Source organism: Chiloscyllium punctatum, chromosome 12, assembly GCF_047496795.1.
Source record: "Chiloscyllium punctatum isolate Juve2018m chromosome 12, sChiPun1.3, whole genome shotgun sequence".
NCBI lineage: Eukaryota > Metazoa > Chordata > Chondrichthyes > Orectolobiformes > Hemiscylliidae > Chiloscyllium > Chiloscyllium punctatum.
In genome coordinates, this window is record NC_092750.1 from 63653035 (window position 1) to 63673786 (window position 20752).

At 41.7% G+C, this 20752-nt stretch overlaps 1 protein-coding gene across 6 annotated transcripts in view; it reads right to left on the minus strand.

Annotated features, from left to right (window-relative positions):
* The window catches only part of itpr1b (inositol 1,4,5-trisphosphate receptor, type 1b), a 521994-nt gene that overhangs the window by 139746 nt on the left and 361496 nt on the right, over window positions 1-20752 (minus strand). For all 6 annotated transcript variants that reach the window (XM_072582660.1, XM_072582659.1, XM_072582663.1 and 3 more), the window contains one exon: window positions 6785-6907. In XM_072582660.1, the coding sequence (XP_072438761.1) occupies window positions 6785-6907 (123 nt within the window). The remainder of the gene's footprint in view (window positions 1-6784; window positions 6908-20752) is intronic.

Consider the following 20752-nt stretch of genomic DNA (forward strand, 5'->3'; position numbering starts at 1 on the left):
TGTTATAAGTTGTGACTTTTAACCAGTAGGTTATGGATATTGTAAACATTATGCAGTCACCCTGCAACTCTGCAAGTGAAAGTACCTTGAGAAGGTAGACAGAGGCAAAAAGATTATCTCAGTTAAAACCTGTGGGCAGGGATAATTGTCTTCCCAGTCTTTCCCTTCACCCATCCCACTTGTGTTTCTTGTGTCTGAGGGAGTACATGTAGGAGGACTTTATAAAGGGCCGAGTGTTTTAAACAGTAATGTTTTATATCAACAGTTCATAAATAGGTCTTAGCTACAGTGAAACAATAATTTATAGTAAAAACTAACCCTTAAGTTTAGAAATCTGGCCCAAACTTCCAGTCAAGCTCTAGAAGACAGGTTAATTTTGTATACTTTTATTAAAAAAAACCCTGCAATATTTGTGACAAGTCAAGGCACAGTAGGGATTGTTTTCCAGTGCACTACCCCAATGATGGTTAATAGAATGAAGCAAAATCCTAATAGTCCAACATAGGCCAGTAGTCCACTGATGAGTCTCTACTTTCATTGGGAGTTCTTTGAGCACAAAGTCAGTAGCAACCCCAACTCTAGGCCAGATGTTGATGGTTTAAGTTCCACCTCAAGACTGGACGGCCTACAAAAGGTGCATCATAGCATCATGATTGATTATCAATTTCGCCAATATAGCAAGTGAGAAGAATGGGTTTCCTTTTTAGCCAAAACCATATGACCTCCTTACAGTAGAAGATTCAGAGTGTAGATTCCTGCCATGAACAAATATCCTCCTCACACCAGAAGACTACCCCACACACACACACACACCCATGAAAGTGTTTGCAATGGTTATTCGAACTCGTGAGAGCAGGTTACACCTAATGTTATTGAGGTACTAATGAGGAGGTAAAAATGCATGAAAACACTTTCAATGTCATCCTGGTTTCAATATACCCACATAGACTTGGTTGTAACTTCAGGTAGCTAGGAAGAGCAACAAACTTTGAAAATGGGAGCACAAGGTTCCGATCACATTACTCATTTTGGGAGTCTGAAGTACACCAGGCTGACATTCCCATAGGATGCTGCCATGTCAGAGGTGTGCCCTCCAGAATGAAATAGGAAATCGTGGCCCCCAACTGCCCTTTCCAGGTGGATGCAAGGATCCCATAGTTTGGAACATTCTTGCCTCTGACACCAAGGGAGTGCTGCGTTAACAAAGGTGTCTTTATGGTCCTGTCTGTCCATCTGCAGTGGATATGAAAGATCCCATGATACTATTTCAAAGAGGAGCAGGGGATTTGTTTCCACTATCCATGAAACTATCTACCCTTTCGTCAAAGTGACAGAAAGGAGATTAGCTGGCAATTAACACATTGCTGTTTGTGCGAGTGAACTGCACAAATTGGCTGCAGTGTTGGTTATATTGCAACACCTCAAGAGTTCTTCATTGGCTTAAAATTCTTTCAGAAGTTTTGTGGTCATGAAAAAGTCATAAATACAAGCCTCTCTTTCCTTTAGGAGCTTCCATTACCCAGTGCAGCCTTCATTCACCGGTTGCATTCCCACATGATCAGCTGCGCCTGTGAACTTAACTTCCGACTCCATCTTGCCTCCATCACCATTGCTGCCTGTTTCCACCTTCATATATTGCTTACCTCTGCCTCAGGTTTCCCCCACCACTTACTACGCAGAAGCCCTCATCCATGCTTCGGCTATCTCCTGGCTTGAATATTCCAACAAGCCTCTGGCAAGTGTTACATTTTTCTTTCATGAAAAATCTAAATGTCTGTGTTACAGCTTGCACTGTTTGTCCATCATGCTGTGCTCACTTGCCTACTCTAGCTCCAATTGCAGCAATCCTTCAATTTCAAAATTCTCAGCCTTGCATTCAAACGTAGATGTGACTTAGTCTCTTTCTCTCTCTCTCTCTAAGTTACCTGCTCAACCATCCAGAAACTTGAAGGAAAACTGCTTGTGGCTCTCCCCAAAGCCCTTCCCACCACTGTTTGTGACCGATTTTTATCATCTAAACCAAGCTTGTGGTCACGTGCCCTAATTGCTATGTACTGTATTTTGTTTGACAACATTCCTGTACAAGTTCCTTGTGATGTTTTACAATGTTGAGATTGCTATTCAAATGCAAATTCCCATTTTTAATCCTTTAAATTAACACCCAATACTTGGACAGTATTCAGAATAAAGGTTTTCTCTGCCCATGAATTTTCAATGGCGTCCTCTCTTTCTTAACTCTTATTTTTTACTAATATAAAATGTGACAAAAAACCTGTTCGTGGCACTTAAGTGTGACAGATAGGAAATGCGTGTTAGACTTAATATATATCCAAACACAACAGTTCCGTGTGAACCTGTCTGAAACCTCAACCACAAAGTTAACAGCAGAACTAAAATGTTCTTTGTAACTCTTGAAATGAATATGGAATGCTATACATCATTGCTTTTAAAGGGCAGATCATCTGCTATGCACAAAGTCTTTGGCTCTGGCAGAAAGGTAGAGAATGTGATGTGCAATCACTGGGGTGCTGGCACCAATCAGAAGAAGCAGTGCTGCACCATACTGCTCGTGCGTTCCATCTCTCTTCCCCACCACCCCCCTCAGAGATGATGAAAGAACTATGACAATACTAGAACTGCTGGAGAAGCAACTTGGCTGTTCCCTGAAGTTTCTTGGAAGGAGATTAGAGTGCCTCTAAATAAATACTTCTGCCAAACGTTCGGAACTGGAAAGATGTCGACTACCCCAAAGTGGCGAATCACATGAATAGATTATTCAGACTTGATAGGAGACCCATGTATCCTGTCAGCCATTTTTAACTAAGTAAGCACTGCTGCTTTACATCTGGTCAAACAGATAGTTCATGAGAAGTTCATTCAAATGAGCGAATGGATAATTTCTTATAAGTCAGAGCAAGGTGCTGAACTTTGATTTGGCTTTGGGTATCAGGTCCATCTTGAATGCGTTCATGTCAATCTTATTGGGGGTGAGGGGGCAGCAAGACATGGAACATGCTCAAAATTTAAAAAAAAAATTCTTCATGTCTAATGACAGCAGTCAACAAGAGGAACATATTCATGAAAACCCAATGGGTTTCAGTTCCTTGCACAATGTGCAAAAAAAAAACCTGCCACTAATATTTAAGTAAAACAATTCATATCAAGACCAGTCAAGGAACGTCCTGTGAATAAAATATTCCATTGATCAAAACACATTTTTGTTCCAAACTTATGATAATTAAGATGACAAAATTTCCCACATTACGTTAGTGACCGTTTTAACAAAAAGGTACTTAATTCATTGTAAAACACCTTGGGATGTCATGAAATCATGGACGATAATGCATTAGTTAGTTTAAAAAAAGCAAAAAGAAAATAATTCAGTATTTCGCCTTTGCTCCATTAAACTGAGGTGCCAGCTACTCCTTTGAATTTCTTGTGACAAGCACATTTCAAGATTACAAGAGAAGTGGTTTGAGGTCTCTGAAGTTTAACGTCACAATTTTTCTCATCTATTTTAATTTATTAGTTGGCGGCTTTCTCCACCTTGACCAAACAAGTCAAAGTACTAACAGGCTCAGAGTGTAGAGACAAACTAGGCTGAAGAGCATGAACCTCCACAATAGTCTAGCCATGTGCATCAGGAAAGTTATGATCAGCTCTTCTTCCTGAAGAGAAGCTTATGCCTGAAATAGCTACTCTCCTTGTCCTCAGATGCTGCCTGACCTGCTGTGCTCTTCCATCACCACACACTTGAAAGCTGATCTCCAGCATCTGCAGTCCTCACTTTCTCCCACTTGCGATAGTAAACAGGTTTTATTTATAACAGTCTTAGCTCTTCCAATTCAACTCTTGGAGAGAGAGGCAAACTGAAGAAGAAAGAAATCTACAGAAGAATACATTGAAGTTCGAGGACATTCAGACTCTCACTGACTGCATCATTTGTATTTGCTGAGAGTTGTGTCACATGCATTTCAACTGAGTGCATGCAAATAACCCCTTTGCTTGTAGTTAAGCAAAGTATAGCTACACTGCAACCACTGACACCAACCCTGAACAGCTCATCAATAAGGATCTTCACAATTTTCTGAATAGGAGAGTCATCACTGCATTTCTGGGGCTGTGTGAATGCTTTGAGGGTAGTGCAGCTTTTGTCAGAGAACAAATGTTGTAATCTTTGAGCTGTCAATTTCACCAACAAGGATTGAATGCACAGTCCAGCAGTGGAGCCTCCAGGGTGTGATATCTCTCTTTTTTAAAAAAAAAGTGTGTCTTGTTCTCAACAAGACCTCATGCAAAGGCATTACACTTCCTCCAAAACTGGCCAGCATACAAGTGAGGTCACCCAGATCCGACTGGTCACTGTATAGTGAATGGATATGGCCTATGGGAATTGGCTACAAGATTCAAGGCAATCCACCTGGTGGCAAAAAGGCTGGTTGCCCCACTCAGACTTAGACCTGTGAAGCTGAAAGACCCAAGTTACACCCAAGGAGGCGACAGGGTATGCTGGGACCACAAAACTTCGATTAACCATGATCCTTCATCTGCAAACTGGTTAGCATCAGCACAAACAAAACCAGAGCAAACCAGTTGCCCTTCCGTCTGTGATGAGTGCATTTGACTGCAGGGGGGACATCAACAAGACTTCTGGAGAAGAGACAGGACAAGGCCTCAGGCAACTGTCTGTGTGGAGTTTGCACATTCTCCCATATCTGTGTGGGTTTCCTCTGGGTGCTCCGGTTTCCTACCATGGTTCAAATATTTGCAGGTTAGGTGAATTGGTCATGCTAAATTACCCGCAGTGTTAGGTGCATTAGTCAGGGGTAAATATGGGTAGGTTACTCTTCGGAGGGTAGGTGTGTACTTGTTGGGCCAAATGGCCTGTTTCCATACTGTAGGGAATTTAATCTAATCAAGGGTTATCAGCTCAAAATACTTCATTATAATGATGTTCATATAAAAAGGATCCACACTTGGAAGGTCAGAGTTTTTTTTTAACCGTTACAGCTTTTGACCACTGAACACCTGCAGTGTGGAAGTAGGTCAGTTGGACCATAGAGTCCACACTGATTCTCCGAAGAGCATCCCATCTCTGTAACCCTGCATTTCCCATGGTTAAGCCACCTAGCCTACACACCCTTGGACGCTATGGGCAATTTACCAGCCCCAATCCACCTCACCGGCATATCTTGACGGCTGCATTTGAAATGCGTTCATAAAACTTTCACTTTTCCAGCCCCTCAAAAGATCAGCAAGGCAGCCATTTTTTTTCTAAGCAACCCCAACATGCCCAAAAAGTAATGTTTCTGGTACACTGGGATCTCTGGGCAGAGGATAATCAGTATGACAAGAATGAACATAGATTGCTACCTCATAACATCTCAAATCATTTTTCAGTCACTCAAGTACTTTTGAAACGTTACTGCTGTGTAAAAAAAGGAAACAGCAGTGACCAAGTTGCACAGAGGAAATTCCCACAAACAGCAGAGAGATAAGAGGATGAAATGGCTATTATCAGCAATGTCTAATGTGGGAATGGTTATAACTCCAAGGGGACACCCTCCTTTCTTTCAAATAGTAACATGGGATCATTTGCATCTACCAGAGGACAGAGCTTCAGTTTAAAATTTCAGGCTGAAAGGAAACACTTCCCACAGTGCAGCACGCCATGAACATCCCGCTGGACAGTCAATGTGAACTCAAATGCTGTGCTCAAACCTCTGCAGTACAACTTAACCCTTCAAACCTGGTGAGAGCCCGACCACTGCATCACAGTTGCCAGAGTATTGTAACTGGTTCAACCACTGCAATCTGAAAATTATCCACATTAAAACAGCTACTGAAAGCTGTGGAAGTGGTATCTTTTAAGTGTTAAGCAGCCTTACTGAATACAGAACTGTACATCAAGTCAAGTGATGGTACACAACATTCAGACACATGACTTGGCTTTAGAAATTTGCATTTTTTGTTTTTGCTGTCTATTCAAGCTTAGTCCAGACAACAGTCCAGGTTTTGTTTTTAAGAAATGCTTACTAACAGTATTCACATGATGGTAAGCTGCAGAGCTCCATGAACTGTGATTCAAGAGTATCAACATGGAGTTCTATCACATAGTCACCGAGGTCATATGACATGGCAGCATACCTCAGAGAGAGAGAGAGAGAGAGAGAGAGAGAGAGAGAGAGAGAGAGAGAGAGAGAGAGAGAGAGAGAGAGAGAGAGACACACACACACACACATATCCTCCTTTCACTACAGTCTTTAGATTTTAAAAAAATCTGCATCTCAGTTGGTTTCAATTCACTCCAAAACATTGAAAAGTACATAACTTTCTCAATCATAGGACTACTGAAACCTCTAAACTTTTCAGAACTGCCAGGTTGTTTATAATTTGCCATCTTAGTCTGTAGAGATAATAGCATTTTTAAAAAAAACATTACAGCAAGTTAAAATCACTACATAAATGGTTGAAATAAATCATAAGACGACAGATACTCAATGTAACCATTTTTGATCATTTAGACTGAAAGACATCTTCTAATCAAGTGCTTGTGTGCTTGACATGGAATGAAGTTTAAATAGGAAAGGTAAAAGGAGTGGGTAAAATCATCCAACATTTCAATAAGATCATGTTCAATTCAAACAAATGTTGATGGGGTATATTTGGAGAGGAAAAGAAATCCAAAAAGCACATAACATTCGAAGATTCCCCTTAAACAAACCACGATTAAATAAACAAACCACAGCCCGATTCACATGGAAGTGAGTCAAGGTGACATTACCTCCTCGGACACCTTCAAAGGGATAAAATAACGCAACCAACAGGTTCATGAGGACCGCCAAATTGAAGGAGATGCTGCTCCAAAAGGTCATGTTACGTGAGCACCAGTACAAAACTGGCTGTCCTATTAAAACAAAACCAGAGTAAATGGAGATCACGGCATTAATACATTAATTTTGTTGTAGACTCATTTTAGAGATACGCATCTGATAAAAAAAAAAGTATAAGTACTCAAGATAAAAGTTAAATGTGTTCAGCGTTACTTGCCACTTACCAGTCTAAGCCTGAATATTGTTTAGGTTTATCTAAATGTTGGCACAGACTCCTTTACCATTTGAGGAATTAAGAATAGACATTCTTAACATTGTGTAATCAAAGGTTTCCAACTCCGACCCGATGCTGGACTGAAGACTATTGAAGTAGCAGCTGAAAATGGACCTTGCACATGGTGCTGAAGAGCTCAAGAAAAGATTTCATGGGCTGGATAATTGGCCTCCATCAGTCACAAGTCTATCTTTGTGAAGGAAAGTCTCCAATCTGTGAAGAGCTCACCCCCAGTTTTCATTAATTTCAATTTTTCTCTGGCTCCTTGTTATCACACAAGATCAAATGCTGCCTACATGGCTTGTCTTATCTCGGAAATTCAATTCCTTTGTTCATTTTTGCTCAAAAGACTGCACTGAGGTCTGGAGCCAAGTGGTCCGAGCAGAACCAAAAATCAGATTTCCGAGTGGGTTATTGTGAGAAATCCTGTTTGGTGACACTGCTGTTGAAACTTTCCATCACCTTGCTACCGATGGTGAATGAAATGATGGGTAATCATTGCCCTAATTGTGTTTTGTCTGTTTTTTGTGCAATAAACATACCTGTGCAGTTTCTTATTTTGTTGGGTATATGTCAGTGTTGGAATTGTACTGAAACAGGTTGGCCAGACATTGTGGCTAGTCATGGAAGGCTGTTGTCAAGGCACGTAGCTTTTGGGTTTTCGATGCATCCAGCTTTTTCTGGATTTGAAGTGGAGTGCATCAGATTGGCTGAAGACTGGCATCTGTGATGGTGGGGACCTCCAGAAGAGGCCAAAACTGGATTATCGATTCATCACTTATGCTTTAATCATGGTTGAAAAAATCTTTGAAATTTCCTACTTTGAGGTGTTGTGCATACTCCATGGCAAAGTATTTTCAAGACTAAAATCAAAAAGGCTTTGATCTCTCAGAGAATCAAGGAATGTTGGACAGAAAAGTGAGTTTGAGAAAGAAGATCTGGTATGATCATATCGCTCTTCTGGTAAATCTGTGCTACATTCTTATAAGGTCAATGTGTATGCCCCAAGGTAAAGTGCCTGAAGCCAATGTTGCATTCCAGACAGTATTCCAAGTAAGACTCTGTACAACTGAAGCTTACATTCTTTGTTTTTGAATTCCAACCACTTTGAGATGAAGGCCAAGACACCACAAGTATCTTGACTCCACATTGTAGCTTGTTTTGGATACCTATCATCCTCCTCCCTGTCTTAACATACCTCTAGAGGGGTTGGATACCTGCAGGACACTTGTTCATCAGCTTTGAACAAGTGGTGTCCAGGTTTTTTTTTTAAAACTGAGCTATTTTGTTTTTTTTTTGAAGTTAGGTAGGTTGCACTGCTGTAACATTAGACCAATGCTTCAAACAAACATCGGCTGAAAATTGCATGGAAATTAACAGCTATTTTACGTCGTCAAGGAGATGCAGTGCCCCTACCCTCTGAGCCAGGAGGCCTTGGTTGAAGTTACATCTGCTCCAAAGATGCATAATGACATCTCTGAACAGGCAGATTAGAAAATACCAACAACACTTCATCAATGACGATAATGGGGGTGGAATAGGACTCATTCACAATAGTTCATCACAAGTACAGAAATGAAAAGAATTAGTAATGGGCACCTGGAAAGCCAAGGCTCAACATTTGGTCCTGCTGGTCCAGTGGACAGGATAGGAGTGTCATCCCTGATGAATTTACCCATAAATAAATTATGCATGTTCGGCACAATACAGAGGGACCTCTATTATCTGAGCAACACTGGGGCAGAGAATTTTGCTCGACAATTGACTGTTCATATAATCAAATGCTGGGTAATAGTTTAGCTAAGCATCGGGACCTTGCAATCTTATCCAAAATTTGGATAATTGAATGCCAGATAATTGAAGTTCCTCTGTACTTCAGACAGGAAAATGAAAAGCAGCCAAACCTTTCTTTGGTGAATTAAACCTTGGTACAGTGATCAGTGGAGATCCTATTCATGAAGGTGGCAGAGACAGACTAGAGCAGCACTATAACGATCTTGGCATGTACTGATGCACCTGTTTCATGTAATGTTTGAAACTGTTACAGCTAATTGACAATGACTGTACAAGAAAGCCTCTTCTGAACATCATGGCAAATTGGTCAAACTATCTTGGCCATCAGCAGCTCATGAGATTTGTTCAAAGATTCTGATCATAGGTTAGTTTCCAAAAGATGTATTAGTGCAGTTGAGCAAGTGTATAATTTTTACAAGGATGCCAGCTTCACTCTGGGTAAATTGCAGAAACACCCTCTCTTTCACAAGAAGAATTACACCTTCAATTGTGTAATCAGAAACCAAGTGAACCCAATTAAACATCCAACTCAGCAAACTGAAGGGACTAATCTTTGAGGTTTTCCAGAACAGGAGTAATTAGAATTACACTCCAAGAAAGATGGCAAGTGAAGGCATGAGGAGCCATTTAATGTATTTTACAGGTAGGTCCTGACCAGGAATCCTGACTGACCAAATTTATTGACATTTAGCAGTTTCCACTCAAAAGGATTGGTCTTCAATTTCCACAGGTTGCGACATGTGACATGCCATCAACTCAACTGAGAGCTTACAAGACTCATCACGAGTCCAGCTGCCCATTTCATGTGCTCACGTATCATCCCTGGGGACTTCAAGCCATTGATCGGTCTTCAAAAATAAGCATCTTAACAGCTAAGCTGGAGAATAAGCTTACTCCATAATACGAATTCACAGTGGGCATCTAAAAATAAAGTGCAGTTCAAAGCAACTTCCAAAAAAAAAGATGAAAGTTCAGTAAAAATTAAAGGCAAATAGATTAGCTATTTATATCAGTTCACTAAACAAAGGCATTATGCTCTGTGCTTTTAATTGCATTGCAGAACTTCATAACAATCATGTAGGCCTTCTTATCCAATAACTTGCTTCTCATCAATAATTGCCCCTCTGTGACAAACAAGTCAATTGAGAATGGTTTGAACAGTTTAACCTTCAGATATTTTAACAAAGTTAGTTTTTTAAAAAACCCTTTCTTCTGGGAGAGGACCGTATATTCTGCAAAAATTATTCCGCGTTCAAGATTTGATTCTTATGTTAAAATAATTCAAAGGCATTTAGTGGCAGAAGCTTATAACTCGCCTCACAAATGGGAGAAACCAAAACCTTATAACAGAGACACAAACCGTTGTCTATGTTGTTATTTTTTTAAAAAATCTATCCAATGAGTTTCTTAAAAGCTCTACAATATCTAGGTTTTCAAATATTCAGTCAATTCCTTTTGAAGGTTACGAAAAGGTTTAGAGGGATATGTGCCAAATTCTGACACAAATAGGACTAGGTCAGATATTGGGATGTCTGGTCAGTGCTGACAAGTTGGACTGAAGGGTCCGTTTTCGTGCTGGATGACTCGTGACTATTGGATCAGACCAGACCACGAAAATGCTTGGAAAAAAACCCCAATATTCTCCATATCTGCATTGTCTGTTGTAGGCTTGAACCAAGACAGTGTTATTTACCATCACCTTGACATCAAACAAGGACAGTACTCAGGGGTGTCACTCACCACCATCGAGTGAGTATAGGTTTTAAAATTCTCCTTAGCAAAGTTGGAATAAGACCAGCATTACTCAACCAGAAACAGATCAGAATTGATATTTTAAAAAATTCAATTTTGTAAAAAAAATTCTAAACATCGGATTGATTTTGGTGAATGTGTAGTGTTGTGACCAAATCTGGAGAATCACAGTCTCTCAGGCCCCACTACTTCACAGGTCACAACACTGAAGAGAAAGAGTTTTCCTGGTTCCCAAAATTTTGGCGGGGGGAGAAGGGGGGAGAGCTTTTGAGCCAATTGGTTATTCTTGAAGACAAAAAAGGATATGACACAATATTCTAAAATATATTGTTCTGACATTCTGACATGTATAGTCACATCACTAACCATGCATGACTGTCTCTGAAGTCTTGGTAGACACAGCTTGCTCAGGAACTGCAACATTGAGAAGTTCCTTCAATCACCGTTTCATTGGAACAAATTGGGTGAACCTTCAATTCAATAGAGGGAATTTTTCCCTGTTTAAATCAGATAAGCAGCTCTTCTTCCCAGACTTCTTGCTTGCCAACTGAAGACCAGATAGAACACAAACCTAACCAAGCCAGCAATTGTTCGAGCAGTCCCTGCAGGGTCTACTGCAGTATATTTGGTCACGTGATTTCCAGTTTTGTTTAAAATATTTCCAGTGCCCACAATGGCCTTTCAACATTTAAATAAACCATTACAGGTATTACTATTAAACTTGCAAGAAACGCATTATTCCATAATCCTTCAACATTTAAATCCTCCATCAAACATGGAGCTTGTTTGTAGCTCTGGAAGGAAAAAGGTTAAGTGACTACTTCAGAGCCAGAAATCAATCCAGACAGATTTGGAAAAGTACCCCAGGTTTCAGCAAATACACCATTCTTAGAGTATTGTGAGGCTTTGCAACACAGATCTATCAACCTCTTGGGGGTTACCATTGATCAGAACCTGACTGGACTGGTTGTATAGACGCTGGCGACAAAGAGGCTGGGAATTCAGCGGTGAGCAACTTACCTCCTGAGCCTTCAGAGTCTGTCCACCATCTACAAAGCACAACTCAGGTGTGACAGGACACTCCCAACATTCCTGGATGAGTGCAGCTCCAACAATGCTGGAGAACCTGGATATCATCCAAGATTGGCACCCATCTTCAAGATCACTCCCTTCACCACCTCTCTTAGAATGGAGGCAGCATGTACCATTTATGACATGTTCTGCAGTAGTCCATCAAAGCACGTTCAAGGGAAGTCTTCAAACTGCAACCTCTGCCACTGAAGGGTACGGGAGCAGCAAGCACACCAGAACATCAACTCAACCTTGTCCCCGTGCCACAAACAATCTAAGCTTGGATCATCGTCTCTTGCTCAGGACCCTGGAATCCTTTTCTAACAGCATTGTTGGTGCCCCAACAACTCAAGTATTGCACTGCGGTTCACCATCACCTTCAAGGGCAGTTGGGGTGGCACCATGCAACCACATTACACAAAAGGAGCTTTTTCAAGAAAAGGGTGGAGACCGCTTCGGAATTAAATCCTTCAGGATATTAAGTTTATAGTGAGAACACATCAAGCAGATGTTGTTTATACAAGGGGCTTGGGAAGAAAAGAACAAAGAATGATCCTAGCTGTTGACTCATAGCATCAACTGTAGAGTACAGAGGCAGGGACCTTGGTCAGACAGGTACAAGCATTGGGCTGCACATTGTTTCCTTCTCTCCATACATGTAAAACAAGAGTATCAAATCTATGCACATGTTTCCCCACTGTCAGGATTGCCCTGGACGATTTAAAAACTAATCGCCATGATTCTGGTGCTCAGTTCAGCTCATTTGGCTGGATGCCTGACTTGCAATGAAAAATGACACCAACAGCATGGGTTCAATTCCTGCAATGGCTGAAGCGACCATAAAAGGATTTTCCTTCTCAACTACACCTCCTGCCTGAGGCATGGTGACCCTCTCTAGTGAGGGAGCAGCCCTATGCTCTGCTAAGGCTAAAAGGCAAACCAGGAAACCTGGGGAAAATTCATCAGGGAAATTAAAAGAAAATTCTTGAAGCAGGAAAGCATTCAGTTCTCAGAATGTCTGAGATGGAGCATATTAAAAAAAAAGGTTGTTTACTTCAATTTGGCCAGTCAGATAAATGACTGGAAGTGCAGGTGTGACAGTATGGATGTGTTGGGCAACCAAAACTGAGGGGGGTATGGGGGCGGGGTGGGGGTGGTGGTGGTGGTGGTTTGGACCCAAAGGTCACATAGCAATGCTTCCAGGATTATGGCCATGTAGAAGTTGGCAACTACAGCAGAGGGAGACGCTTCATGGCTCAATCTATCATGACAGTCCTGTTCAGAAGCTAGGTCACACTATTCTGCTTGAACGCAATGCAGTTTGATTCTGCACATTAAAGTTCACAAGTATCAGGCACAGCTGGCCGTCAGTCTGCTGCAGGCTGACAGTGCACCTGCAATGTGACATGAATCCTCTCAGTGGGCTCTGCATCTGGACTTGGCACTTTTGGTGTGGCTTGATGATTAAATTAACAGGTTCACGTCACCTGTGATAGAGAACAAGTACACAGTCACGCAGGTGCCCAGAGGACAGGAAATGTGAATCTACTGACAGAAAACACAAAAACTGACCAGATACTTTTAAGAATGAAGGTGGTTACGAGGGCAGAACGTAGTCTGGGTACTCTGATGGTTAATTGGCAAATAGCTAGTTAGTCAAGCTGAAGGAGACATAGGAACGTTAGGGGACTGGTGCTGAACCTGCGACTCCTGCAGTGTCCTCGAGAGTCATTGACAGGTACAGCACGAAAACAGAGCCTTCTGTCCAACTTGTCCACATTGAACAGATGTCCTAAATTAATCTGGACCCATTTGTCAGCGTTTGGCCCATTTCCTTATCAACCCTTCCTATTCATATACTCATCCAGATGCCTTTTAGATTTTGTAATTGTACCCGTCTTAACCACTTCCTTTGGCAGCTCATTCCACATATGCACCGCCCTCTGCATTAAGAAGTTGCCCCTTAGGTCCCTTTTAAATCTGTCCCTCACATCTTAAACCTATGCCCTCTCGTTTTGGATTCCCCTAGCCTGGCTAAAAGACCTTGGCTATTCATCCTATCTATGCCCTCATGTTTTTATAAACCTTAATGATGTCACCCCGAACCTCAAACACTCCAGCGACAATAAGCCCAACCTCTTCCAGTAGCTAAGACCCTCTAATCCTGGCAACCTCCTCATAAATCTTTTCTGAACCCTTTCAAATTTCATAACGTCTTTCCTGCAGCTGGGAGACCAGAACTAACAGTATTCCAAAAGTCAAGTAAACAACATGGCTAACAGTACAATAGAGGTCACAGAAGGTAACGACCACAGTACATCAGGCTCTGGTCAGACCGCATCTTGTATATGAACTGTCGTCTTTGGTCAACTCAAATTATATTTTCTGCCCTTTCACCCATATCAGCCTATCTGAAAGTGGCACAGGACAATGAAGGGGGTCATAAAATCAAGTTGGCAACCTTCCCACCTCACCACTTGTTGCGCGATTTTTAACTTCATCCACCCCAGTCCAACACCAGCGCCCCCACATCATGGTGGATGGGGTAAGGGTTTACGTATCACCTCTCGCACCTAGGCCTATTGGGAACCTAGATTAGTGGTGCTGGAAGAGCACAGCAGTTCAGGCAGCATTCAAGGAGTTTTGAAATAGACGTTTCGGGGACAAGCCCTGATGAAGGGCTTTTGCCCGAAAGGTCGATTTCAAAGCTCCTTGGACGCTGCCTGAACTGCTGTGCTCTTCCAGCACCACTAACCCAGAATCTGGTTTCCAGCATCTGCAGTCATTGTTTTTACCTATTGGGAACCTGAAAAGGCCAGTGAATGGACACTGAAGGGCCTCATCCTGCCTTGGCAACTCTGCTCCGTACACCAGGGGAAGGCATAGGCAAGGCGAGTAACTTGGCACTTGGCAGCCTTCACTGCTGATGGGTAGGTTGGGGAGTGGAGTTGGGGGTGTAAGGGGAGGTGGCAGGTGCGGAGAGAAACCCTGGAGGCAGGAAGGTGGCATAGGGGTCTGTCGCGCCCATTGGAGGTGCACCTTCCAAGGCCAGGCCCCATCTTTAACACTTCCCCTCCATTCCTAGCCGCTCAACTCCAGCCCGCAATGGACACCGCAGGGACTGGTCAGATCACTTTTGTCTGAGCTCGTCTCTTCACAGATGAAGATCGAAGTTCAGCTCTAACAACGAAAGCTGTCCCCGGCGCAATTGGTCACCGCCAGGGGGGCAGCTAGGTTTTGGGCAGGCATCATTTGGACTGCCATCATTTCAGCCAGGATGCATTAAATATTGCACTTTGCAAAACCCACGTGATGGGAGCGATCCAAGAGGCAGTATGGAGGGGAGCCACAAGGGGCAGTTGCATGACTCAAATTACGAGGAAAGACTGGAGAGATGTGGGCTTTTCCAATTGGACAGGAAGTCGGAGAGGTGACCTTATTGAAGTATCCAAGAAAAGTGGAAAAAATGAATGCAAATATAACAATAAATTACATTCCGTATTGTGGACAAAGGACACAGTGGAATTAAAGGGCAGACTAAGGAAACAAGGGTCAATTAAGAATCAAAATAGCAGACCTAACAGAGAGTGAACAAAAGTAGTGTAGACCATTTGTGCATGTGCACTTCAGACTCAATGAAAGACTTGAGTAATGTAGGAGCCCACACAACTGAAGGGAAAGTGGCAGTGGAAGATTAAAGATTGGCTAAGAGATAGAAAGCAGAGAGTCATTGAATAGTTGTTTTCAGCGTGGAGGGAATTAAATAGTGGTGCATCACAGAGGTTGATAATATGATCACACATCCCTTTGATAAATATTAATGACCTGGGTGCGAGGAACATAATTTTCAAATTTAATAGTGTCGGAGAAAACCTGTAAACTGCAAAGAGGATAGTAACGCACGTCACAGGGTGAGGCGAATGAAATGGGCAGGCAACATGAAACCCAACACAGAATAGAGAAATTATACATTTTGGTAGCAAGAATAAGAGAAGGCAAAGGAAAACATATCATACAATTTAAGAGAGATGCAAAAATAGAGATACCAGAGTACTGGAAAGCAGCAATATTAATGATATGAATTTTGTCTTGAACAGGCTTAAGGTATTTTTGACATTATTACTAAAAGTATACAATGCAAAAACAAGGATATTTTGCAAAACCATTTCTAAAGTACTATTTAGGCCTCAGCTTGAGCGTTGCTGTGATTTTCCACATCTTACGAAGGAGGTCAAAACCTGAGAGGGGGGATGTAGAGAAGATTTATTGGAAGATTTACAGGTTTGCAGTACTTTAATTATATAGGGAAATAAAATAACATGTTGTTATCCTCAGAAGAGATTTGACAGAGGTGTTTAAAATCCTGAAGGATTTTCATGAAGTAAATAAGGAGAAAGATTGTTTCCAGTGGCAGAGGACTCAGATTTAAGGTGAATGGTGGAACGACCTGGAGAGATTTCATTCTCTTTCAAAGCCACCGCACGTTATGTTCATCTGGAGTGCACTGCCTGAAACGGTGCTGGAAACAAGTTAAACAAAAATCTGCAGGAGGAAAATTGGATGTATATCTGGAAAGGGGAAAATGTGCAGGATTTTGGGAGAAAGACAGGACAGTGGGTTGAATAGGATAGCTTCTTCAAAGAAAACGAACAGAAGTAGTGAGATGGCTAATGGCCGCTTGGATGTTACATAATTCTGAGTTGTGCAATGTAATCGTAATGTTGTAGTGGGAAGGGAAGTGAAATAGGTTGCTCTCCTTCATAAATTATTTGACAAAGCTCAATGATCAAAGAGCAGTCAAATGAATAGAAGGTCCTGTGAATTTCACAAAATAAGTAAGATAAAAGAAACTAAAAATGAAAGGTAATGGAAGAGCAAAGGCAGGCACCACAGCAGAAGTCTGATAGTTATGCCCTCGATAGTTAGAAAATATTACTTTTTTATTACTTGCAGGTACAGCCTGTTGTCCAAGATAGGGTATATTAAAATGGTATATGTGTTAAATGGTAATTGGTTCCTTTTAATTATCTCCCCACCCGAGAGACAATTCCCTCAAGGTGTTGTCACTGCATTGCACAAGGAGGATATTACAGACACGTTTGAAAAGATGCATTGACTACTGAGCGCGTAACCCTGCCTGGGCTCAAAACTATCCCATGACCTTTCAAATAACTCTCCCTGTTCCTCAATTGTGGAAGTGATTGTCCTTCGAGAAGTGTAGTGATTTGGAGAGTTCAGAGGAGGGGAAATCTACCAAATGCAAATATTTAAACCTAAGTTTGAAAACTCAGACTGACAGTTGTGAGTTACTAACAGCAGTATTGCCATATCAAATCGTAGAGTGGGGGGGGAAACACCCATAAATTCATGTTCATTTGAACATCAAGTTAACGAGTCTGCTCCTTTCTGTACAAACAGCAAACAGGCTCTATGCTAAGAAAATAAATGAAACCATAGTAAGTGCGCGACAACTGTCCTCATTTCAAAATTTGTTTACACCTTAATTATACAGGCTATGCGTGTATCCACTGGAGTTTAGAACACTTATTTCATTGCAACACAAGATCCTGAGGGAAAACAAAACAAGACTTGTGGATGCTGCCACTCAGAAACAAAAACAAATTGCTGGAGAAACTCTGCAGGTCTGGCAGCATCAGTGCAGAGAAAGTAGAGTTAGTGTTTGGGTCCAGTCACCCTTCTTCAGAACTGGGGTGGTCCCAGGGCGACTTGAGGTGTCCTGTGGATGTGGTCCAAGTAGATGTGGAAAATATACTGAAGGGAGTCACCCATTTAGGGCCCAGGATTTCTTTCTTGCAGAAGGCTGCGTGTGTTTGGGTCGCTGTTAGAAACAGATCCCTTGAATATTTTTCAGCAAAGGTAGATAGATTCTTATCAAGCAAAGCAATGAAAAATTGTTGGTGGTAGGCAGAAAGGGGGAGTAAATCAGATCAGCTATGAATGGCAGAGCAAGTGTCATGGGCCAACTGATCTACTCCTGCTCCTAATTCCTATGTTTGAATGCTCTTACAATGGCCAGACCTTATACAGCAAAATGTATTGAACAGCCAGCTTTGGAAAAGCTCAATGACTTTTTTGCTCTGCTTGGCATGTAATCCTTGGATGAGTGCTATATGGTTAATCATGTCATCATTGCAGTTAAATGTGGTTTCTGTGTTTGCGTGCTGCAGTGCAAAATCCTGGCTCATCTCTGCAGCCTTTGTGGCTTCAGCAAGGGCAACAAATGAGCAGACTGGCACCCAGACTCTCTAATGCCCTCTGCCTCTCTTGCACCTCGGCTGAAGATCAAACTGGATCTATGATTGTTTTACTGGCTTGGCGAATCCGGAATTACCAATCTGAAACTTCAGATTCACTGTCCTTCTGTAGGATTCCTAATTGTGCAGACAGGAACACCTAACAATTTCACCATAACTGGAGTGTTAGATTGTCCAAATTCAACTCATCGTGATTTCACTGCCCAATTGTGTTTGTTTCAGAACCACGATCATTTTTTCCATCTATCACATTTTAATGGAGAGCAGGTATCAATACCTAGATGATGTAGAGTTAATTCAGATCACTAATTTTTTCAGTTCCAAGGAAAGCCCAATCAGGAATTCTGGTTCTCAGGGGAAACATAAATTGTTGTGTTTAATGTATGTGCTGCCTGACACTGAATTAGGACTACTTGACGCACAATGTTGTGTCTGACCACCCACACTCCGCGCACCTCCATAATGCTTCCCCAATATTTCTCATGTCTCTGACGAAAAGCAAATTGCAAAGACAGTTTTAAGCCAGGAAAATACCCTGAGGTCATTGCTGGAGGCATTCAAAAGATGGGCACAACTATAGAAAACAAGATGATCAACAGTGATCACATGGTTTGGCTGAGAGGTGTACTTTAAGGAGGCGCTAAAGGCAAAATGTTAAGTGAAGCTGCAGAAGAAGCGTTTAAGAGGCAATTTTGGAACAGGGGGCTCTTACGGTTGAAGGCACAACCGCCAACCGCTCAGAGGGGTGTTGGTGGTAAAAAAAGCATAACTAAGAGTCGCGAGACGATGAGGACTTTGAAAAAGGAGAGTGAGAAATGCAGCTTCCGAGCATTGGAAAAGTGGTAGTAAATGTAGATCAGTGAGTAGAAAGGTGACTGGCAGTTAGGATTGGTTGAAAGATAGGTTACAAACAGAGTTACGTATAAATAAGTTTCAGGTTTCAGAAGAAGGGAAAAAAAATTGCTTTCAGATTTGCAAAAGATAGGAGATCCTTCAGTGTTAAAAATTTAATTCATTCATGGTCGTCACATAAAATGATCTTGAAAGATTTTAGTAGAACAATTAGTGATTTAAAAAGCTGTTGAAGTTGTTTAAAATGGAAACCACAGTGAAGGACAAAAGAAACAGAATTATGAAATAGTTACATCACTTCCTATATATTGAGAAAGAGAAAGGCAAGCTAGACAATGTCAGACATCAGATTTCCAGGAAAAGCAGAAGGGGAACAAAGTAGTATGCAAATGATAAAGCACGAATAATGAGATAATCTTACAACAGACCAAGTGCAACTTGTGTCCGTTGATCTTAAAAGGAGATCTGGTGAAGTAAACAGCATATCTTGTGAATTTTTTGACATTGCCAAGAAGTGACTATCAAATGTACCACAACTGCTTACAAAGTGGCAGGATATACACATCCAATAGTATGACAATGGTGAATACTTCAACAAGGTCTTTTCTAATCAAGCTGGTCAAACATGTTATTATTACACACCTCTAGAGGAAGCTGCGTCTTGAATCTAAGCTTCCTGGTCAACAGGTAGAAACATTGACACTCTCACAAGAAATCTAACACTTCAAATACAATGTATTCAGCAGTAGTCAGCATGGATTGAGGAAGGGAAGGTGAGTGTTATTCGGCACACATTTTCGTTTTTTTAAATTCACTCATGAGACACGAGTATCGATGTCAGAGTCAATACTTATTGTCCAACCTTATTTATTCTTGAGATGGTGATGGAAAGCTGCATTCTTGAACTGTTCAATTCATTTGGTGTTGGTACACTCAGCACTGTTTGGGAGGGAGCCCCAGTATTTTTTTCCCCAACTTGGGATGAATAGTGATAGAACTTCAATCAGGATGGTTGGTGGCTTGGAGGGGAACTTGAAAGTAGTGGTGTTCCCATGTATCTGCTGCCCTCGTCCTTTTAGATGGTTATGTCCAAGGAGATTGGTGAATTTCTACAGTGCATCTTCTAGGCTACTGAAGAGAGGTGTAGGGAGCAGACACTTGTCGATGTGGCAGCTGTTTTATCCCAGTTGGTGTCAACCTGAGTGTTGATGGAGATGCACTCATCCAGGTAGGTGGGAAGCATTCTATTACACTCCAAACTTGCACCTTGTAGATGGCAGACAGGCATTGGGGAGTCAGGTGTTGAGTTACTTGAAGATTCCTCATTCCTGATCTACTGGTTATGGCTATTCCTGTCCCATGAACAATTCATAAAAATATGTGACCAGATTGAAAAATCTTCCATTCCTCAATCTATGCTAACTACTGGGTCATTGTACTTAAAGTATTAGCTTTTACAGTTCAGTTCCTGAGCAGGATGTTGATACTGGGGAAGTTCAGTGATGGTGATATCACAGTGTCAATAGGTAATGGTTTCTCTTTTGTTGGTGGTGATCATTGCTCGGCACTTTGCTGGTGCAAATATTACTTGCTACTTTTCATTCCAAGTCTGGACACTGTCAAGCTCTTGCTGCATCTCCGCATGGAAGGCTTCAGTGTCTGAGGAGTTTCGAATTTTGGTAAACATCAGCAAACATCCCCAATTCTGACCTTATGACAGAGGGAAGGTCATTAAAAGCAGCTGAATATAATCAGGCCTGTGGTGTAACAGACATGACTCCAACCAGCAGAGAGTTTGCCCCCTATTGTAGGTTTGCTAGGGCTTCTTGATGCTGCACTTGCTGAAATGGAGCAAAGAAAGTCAGTCTCTTCTCACCTCTGGGATAAAGCACTTTTGTCCA